This window comes from Arvicanthis niloticus, chromosome 5 (genome assembly GCF_011762505.2).
Source record: "Arvicanthis niloticus isolate mArvNil1 chromosome 5, mArvNil1.pat.X, whole genome shotgun sequence".
In the NCBI taxonomy this organism is placed as follows: Eukaryota; Metazoa; Chordata; class Mammalia; order Rodentia; family Muridae; genus Arvicanthis; species Arvicanthis niloticus.
This window is the reverse complement of record NC_047662.1, coordinates 11201933-11209391: the sequence shown is the minus strand read 5'-3', so window position 1 is coordinate 11209391 and position 7459 is coordinate 11201933. Positions and strand designations below refer to the sequence as shown.

The 7459-nt window shown below is 40.6% G+C and overlaps 1 protein-coding gene across 1 annotated transcript; it reads left to right on the top strand.

Moving 5' to 3' along the window:
* Positions 1 to 4631: 4631 nt before the first annotated feature.
* Positions 4632 to 7242, top strand: LOC117709170 (oogenesin-1-like). The gene is made up of 3 exons (XM_034503325.2): positions 4632 to 4936; positions 5451 to 5999; positions 6662 to 7242. The coding sequence occupies exons 1-3, from the start codon at positions 4812 to 4814 to the stop codon at positions 7224 to 7226; spliced, it is 1239 nt and encodes a 412-aa protein (XP_034359216.2). The 5' UTR covers positions 4632 to 4811; the 3' UTR covers positions 7227 to 7242.
* The last annotated feature ends 217 nt before the right edge of the window (positions 7243 to 7459 follow it).

Sequence of the window (7459 nt, the reverse complement as noted above, 5' to 3'; positions counted from 1 at the left end):
ACAAGGCCAGAGTCCCTGCTCTGCAATAATAGAGGACTCAGTGTGCCCTGTTGTACTCTCTAGAGGTCTCAAGTCCAAACACTCATCAGTCTCAGCAAATGGAGGCTCTCATAAGAACTGACCCAGGTACAATTAACTTTTGTCCCACCAGGTACCAAACCCTGCTCCTTTGAATCTCATTTCCCTTTGGAAAGGTTATTCAGGAGAAGGTAATGTGACCAGCCTCTTGTCATGGCAAAAAGACACTGATCACCTATAAAGGCCCTCAAAAGAGACAGTCCTACTGTCATAGGCCCAACAACCCAGGTTCTGCTTTCCACACATTGAGTCTGCCAAGGATGGACTGAGGAGAATCTCTGAAATGTATGGCATTACTTTTTACTTTTGAAGGTGTTACAAGGTCCTTTGGGACATTGGCCTTTAGGATACTAATTTGGAGAGTGAGGTAGAGGTTCTGTGAAGTAGTGACCAAATGGCTTCACACCCAGACTGTGTCTTAAATTTGAAAGTGAACCAAGACATGTGAGTTTCCCATAAGCAGCTCTGGAGTCATGTGACTACACAAGAGTACTCTGAGAGACTGTGAATCTGAGAAAGACATGCCAGCGAACCCTTCTGCTTACATCACTTTCCCTCCTGTCCTTTCTCATTTCTCTTTCTTTGGGTAGCTATAAACTATGCACACTGAGACAGGATGGTTTTGACTTTAAGACCAGTCTGGGCTATATGGTGAGACAAAGAAGGAATCAAACAAATATGAATGTTGGGAAAGCCTACACAGGAGAGGAGACTAAGAATTACCAACTTTGTTTTCGATCTCATTTACCATGAAGTGCTGGAGCACAGAGTACAAATAGGAATCACTGGGTGGGGACCGGGATGAGGAGAAGTGCTTATGGAGGATGCAATAGACCTTCCTACATGCACCATGTTGGCCTGATATAGCCATTGCTATGATTTCCAGCCATGTTCTGAATCATGCCCACGCTGATACTCACAGGCCTCAGTCTAGCTTGCTATAAATTGTGTGAGCACACAACAGAAGGTCATGTCCTGGGAGTTGACCACAATATATAGTCAGAAAGAGTTTGGATAAGTGCCCTATGCTTGTAGACTCAGAGATCCACCTGTCTCTGATTTGCAAGTGCTGTGATTAAAGACATGAGGCACAATCACTTGGTTTCAATAGATAAGTTCTTAACTATCTCTCTTCTCTAAGAATCTTCCTGTGTACAGATCTGATCCAATTTACCTACACCATCCAAATCTGAAGATAAGGAAGTGGGTGGAGACTCAACATTTAATCAGAGACCTACTTTTGTTTGGAGGGTGTGGCTACAAAGGGAGGATACAGCTGAAAGGTATATAAAGAGTCAGAGCAGGCAGAGAAACCCTCAGTCTTTTTAGCCTGGAGTTCCAACCTTCTTCTGCCTGAATATGGTGATCTGTTTCCAGTGTCCAGATGAAGTAAGTCCCTCAGCTCCAAGAGGATACCTCATCTCATGCAACCTAGTCTAGCCTTGTCTTCACTTGAAATTTTGTTCATATAATTTTCTACTTGGTGGTTCTTCTTTTTTAAGATGAGTTCTCTCAAAGTAAGTTTGCCTGGCCGGTATCCTACACACCATGCATGGCATTCTGGGTCTTTGTTACCTCACTCAGAATGATATTTTCTAGTTTCAACCATTTTTCTGAAAAATTCTTGCTGTCCTCATTTTTTATTAGCTGGATTGTATTCCATTGTAGAAATGAATGACATTTTCTGTATCCATTCTTCAGTTGAGTGCTATCTGGGTTGTTTCCAGCTTCTGGCTATTACATTTAAGGCTGCTATGAACATAGAGGAGCAAGTGTCCTTGTGATATGGCGGGACATCTACTGGGTATCTGACCAGGAGTAGTATAGCTGCTTATTCAGGTAGAAGTGTTTCCAATTTTTTCCCGAATAACCAGATTGGTTTCCAGAGTGCTTGCAAAAGTTTGCAATCCCACCAGAAATGGAGGAGTATTCTTTTTTCTCCATATCCTCCAAGCAAGTACAGTCATCGGAGGATTTGATTTCAGTGATTCTGATTATGGTAAGGTGGAATCTCAAGGTCATTTTGATTTGAATTTCCCTGAAGACTAAGGACTTTGAACATTTCTTTAAGTGCTCTTTAGAGATTTTTCTACCTTTGAATTAGGGGGAGGATTGAAAAAGCTGAAGGGGAGGGCAAGCACATAGGATTCCCACTAGTCTCAACTAACCTGAAAGCCTGGGAGCTCCCAGAGCCTGAGCCACCTAACCTGGCAACATACAGAGTCTGGTCCAAAGTTCCCAGTACATATATAACTGAGGACTGCCTGGTATACCTTCAGTGGGAAAGACTTGAGGCCCTAGAGAAGAGAGATACCTGAAGGTTTAGGGGTGGGGGTAGCACCCTCTTGGAGGAAACACTGAAAAAAAATTAGATAAGGGCCTAGGGGAGGGGAGCAATGGCTGGAATGTAAATTAATAAAAAATATCCTCAGGCCTTAAACTATCAGAAATTTTCCTACGTCAACCACCTGAGGCCTGTTGAACCAGAATATTCAAGTGTGTTCTCAATTATATCTAATTATTAATCTGTTCATTGTTGCTTCTGTAGAATTTTTTTGTTTTATTTAGTTTTGTTCTTGTGTTTTGAGACAGTCTCACTAAGAATGTCAGAGTGATCTTGCATTCTAGGCACTCTAGTCTGGAATGTCAGATATGAGTTACTCAAGTGCCTTGAGTCCTGATCTTTCTGTCACTTTAATCCTGGCATTCATTGGTGTGCTTACAATCCCAGCAACAGGAGGCAGAGGGAGTCTATGAGTGTCAAAATAGCTGTATATTATATGTGTTTTTTAAAAAGGCAAAACAAGAGGCTGGAGAGAAGGCTCAGTGATTAAGAACACTGTGTGCTCTTCCAGGGGTACTATGTTCAATTCCCATTACGTAAATTGTCACTCACCACCATCTATAATGGGATCTGATACCCTCTTCCTCTTTTGGTGTGCCTGAAGACAGAGACAGTGTACTCATATACATTAAATAAATAAATAGATACATAACTAAGTAATGTAAAACAAGCAAACAAACACAAAATACCAAAAAAAAATCAAATGTATTTTCATTTGCTCACTGATAAATAGCTTCTTATTATAATGGAATCAGGATGTACTCAAACTTGCAGGAAGAAATGTATACACACACATACACACACAGAGATATACATATACATATACATATGTATATCTCTGTGTGTGTATATATATGTTTGTGTGTGTGTTTAATATTCATTATATCACAATCACAGTCTTGCTCTCTCCTCTCCACCCATACCTACTCTTGACTGAAACAGGAATGCAGAGGCTGGATACTCACTAAGTTTGATGGCAGCCTAATATATATAGAAAGTTTAAAAACAGCTATAAGACTATGTCTCAAAAAAGAAAAAAAATCCAAACCAATAAAATAAACAACAGCAAAAACAAAAACAAAAACAAAAACAAAAACAAAAAGAACAACGTATTTCTATCTGCTGATTGATACATGGTCTATTCTTTTCAAGGAAATAAGGATGTCTTCAAAGTTTCAGAAACAATCCAGTTTTTTGTAATTATTAAATATTCAAATAGAAAAATCTGAAAATTAATATCTGCTCCTTTATCTTACTTTTTTTGGTCTTCCTTTAGTTTCTGCTGGTCTCAGGATAGCTGGTCTGGTGCTGTATAAGTAACCAATTATGGCATTGAGCTAGTGAGCCTCCTGCCTTCAGCATGTGGATTATAATCTCCACCTCATAGTCTCTTCATTCTGGATGATTTATAAAGGGTCACCAACCATGTCAATGGCTACTGAAGGATAAGTGACTTTAGTGTTTCTTTCCCACTCTGTTAGCTCTGTAGTTTGCAGACCTCAAGCTTGGAACTTTACCAACACCTTCTCCCAGAGGCATGTAAGGGTCACAATCAAAGATTGATGTCAATAACTAATGATGGGTATTTCAAAGAGGAGGTGACTCATTCCATGCACTGTAGCTGGATAGATAAAGATTGTAGACAATTTGGAAGCTGATTTTCTTTGCTTTCTTTGAGGGCCTGGAAAGCTAAGCACAATCATCATCCAACAAGTGGCTGAAGCTTCAGAGTTCTTCGTGATGCCTTCCCAGTGGGATGTATTCACCCCATCTCTGTCTGCAATTGGATGTGGCCTTTGGAAACTAGGATACTTTGGAGAAAAATCATACCACAAGAGAGAAATATGGCTTTAAAACCAGCACAGGCCAGACCAAGCAGTGCTAGATTAGTCATGCTGTGGTGGCCCAGGCCGAGCAGAGATGGAAACATGTAATGTCAACACTTGGGAGGTACAGTCAGGTATTTCTCTGTGGGTCCAGACCACTGAGATCTATAAAGCAAGTTTCAGTATAGCCAGGGATATAAGTAGTTCTGTAAAGATATTATCTCAAAGAACACATGAAAAAATTGTGGGTATTCAAAGTGACAAACTGGGTTCTCTGTCCTGATCATTAGTAATCTAGCTCTCACATTTCCTTGTGTGCGCAGAAGGGCTTCCTAAGTTTCTTGTCATTCATGGTATATTTTTCCTGGCTTCCCTAGGATGACTCTTCAGAAGAAGAAACAACGGAAGTCTGCTCTCCACTCACCCTTGAGAAGCTGGCAATACAGAGCTTACTGAGGGAGGAGGCCTTGGCCATTTCTGCTCTCAAGGACCTGCCCCATCTTCTGTTCCCAGTGATATTTGAGGAGGCCTTCATTAATGGGCATACAAAGGTCTTGACAGCCATGATACCTGTGTGGCCTTACCCATACCTTTATGTAGGAATGATGATAGAAAACCGCAACTTGGAGACTTTGAAGGCTATGCTTGAGGGACTAGATATACTGATTGCACAAAAGGTTCGCTCCAGGTAGGCAGAATTTGCTGGGGTTGGAGGGTGGGTCTCTGAGTGCTGAGGAGAAACAGAGTCTCAGAATATTTGGCCAACTGTGGATCAGAGGCTTCTGATAATCAATTCTTTCTTCAACCCACAGTCTGGACTGTTACCTTCTGAACATAGAGGCTGAGAAGGTGTAAAGATTTGGGCTTAGTCTCAACTCTCTGGGCAAATAATAAATAATGTAGACTACAGAAAAGAATAGACACACCCAAGAGTAGTGGGTATTTCCTGCATCCCTCAAAGGTACAAGAGAAATGACATTAAGATTAAGGAGCTTGGAATGAAGGGAAGTAAGATAGGGCTAAAGATGCCTGTCTTGCAAAGAATGCTATTCATTCACTGAGCTCAAGTTTCAGGGTTTGATTCTAGACACAGGAAAACAAAGTTTTGAAAGAAACAGCTTAAATGTAATATGTAGAGTAGAATCAGACTATTAAATGTGTCTTCTTTTACCTTCTGAGTAGTATACTCATTTCTCCCACAGTAGGTGCAAACTCAGAGAGATCAATTGGAGGAATAAATACCAACATGTTACTGGCATATGGTCTGGATCCCGTAAACTCTTACCAGGATTCATGACACAGAAGCAGCCAGTGCAGAATAGTCCTGGCTGTGGAATGAAGAAAGAATTGAAGGTGACAACACAACTCAAACTCGTGGAGGGCAGACTTGATGAATCTGACAGATACTTGTTTCAGTGGGCCCAGCAGAGAAAAGATTCCATTCATCTGTGCAATACAAATCTAGAGATTCAGGGTTTAACCAAAGCTACAGTCATAGAAATCTTCAAGTTTTTACATGCAGACTGTGTACAAGATCTGCTGCTATCGGATCTTTGCCTAGAAGATTTGGACTTTCTTAATCCCTACCTGAGACAGATGAACAATCTTCTCAATCTCACACTATGTCACATCACTGATACACTATGTATGGATGCTTCTGAAATGTCGCTACTTCCCCCATTCCACTGTCTCCAGAAACTCTCTGTAAATGATTCCCCCTACGTATATGGCAACCTGAAAGGATTCCTCAGGTAAGGAAGGGTCCAGTAGTAGACCAGAAAAAACTAATCTCTTTTCTTTTGCCTTGGTTTTGCTGCGGTTTTGTTTTTTTTTTTTTTTTTTTTTTTTTTTTTTTTTTGCAAGCTATAGAAGCTTTTGTGGTCTGGCAAACATAAACCTATTACTGTTAGAGACATAGCATATCGAGGCAATGAGCCCTGTGCCAAGATCTGTATGACCAGGCACAAGCAAAATCTTATTGCTTATGTGTAAATAGTTTTGAGTTTAGAAACAGATTGAGTGGATAAGAAATATGGGACAATTGGTTTCAAGGCGAAGACAGGATCATGGAACTTGGAGGAACAAAACCTCTTAGAACTATTAAAAACAGTACTAGGAAGTTGTTGAATTTTGTTTTGGGTAGTTAGACCTTCTTACATTTACCATGTTGCCCTGATATATCCACTGCTGTGGTTTTCTGTCAGGCCCTGAGTCATGACTATGGTGATATCTTAAGGACTCAGACTAGAATGTTGGGAGGTATGTGAGCAGAAAACAAAAGGCCATGTCCTGAGGGTTGTTCTCAATATACATTCAGAATGAGTTTGGGAGAAATGTCATCTGCTTAGCTGCCAATCCTATCCACTTTCTTCAACACCATTTGACAAAAAGCAATAATGTTTTCTCTCCTCAGGTGCCTGAAGAAACCCTTGGAGTCACTTATCATCACTGACTGTAACCTCTCACAGTCAGACTTGGATTGCCTGCCCTATTGCCTAAATATTTTTGAGCTCAAATCTTTAATCCTTGCTAATATTAATTTATGTGATTTACTCCTTGAACCTCTTTGGTTTTTCCTTGAGAGAGTTGGACATACCCTGGAAAACCTGGAATTAGAGTTATGTGGTATACAGGACTCTCAGTTGAATACCCTGCTGCCTGCCCTAAGCCAATGTTCCCAGCTCAGATTTGTCAGTTTCAATGATAATGAATTTTCTCTGCTTTCCCTGAAAGAACTTTTACACCACACAGCCCAGCTGAGCCAGCTGGAAAGGGAGATATACCCTGCCCCTCTGGAGTGCTATGACAGGGATGTAATACTTTCACACAGATTAGAAAAATTGTGTCCTGAGCTCCTGGATATACTCACAGCCAAAAGAATGCCCAAGGAAGTCATCTTTGAAACAACCCGATGCTCTAATTGTGCTGGGTACTATATTTATGACCTGGAGACCGAAAGTTGCCATTTTGAAGTATAACTACTGTAAGGTTGATTGTGGAAGACAGAAATGGAAGCTGAGTATTGGAGATTGATGAAACCCTAAGTGAATGTCCACTGCTGATTGGAGCATAGAAATGTCAATCACTTATAGGGCTGAAACACACTGGAAAGGCAAGATCTTCCTCTGAACTGGTAAAGGAATGTAGCATCTACAGAAAATATCAAGCACTCTTTACTTTTCTAGGATTATTGTAGTTTGTGTGTATTATA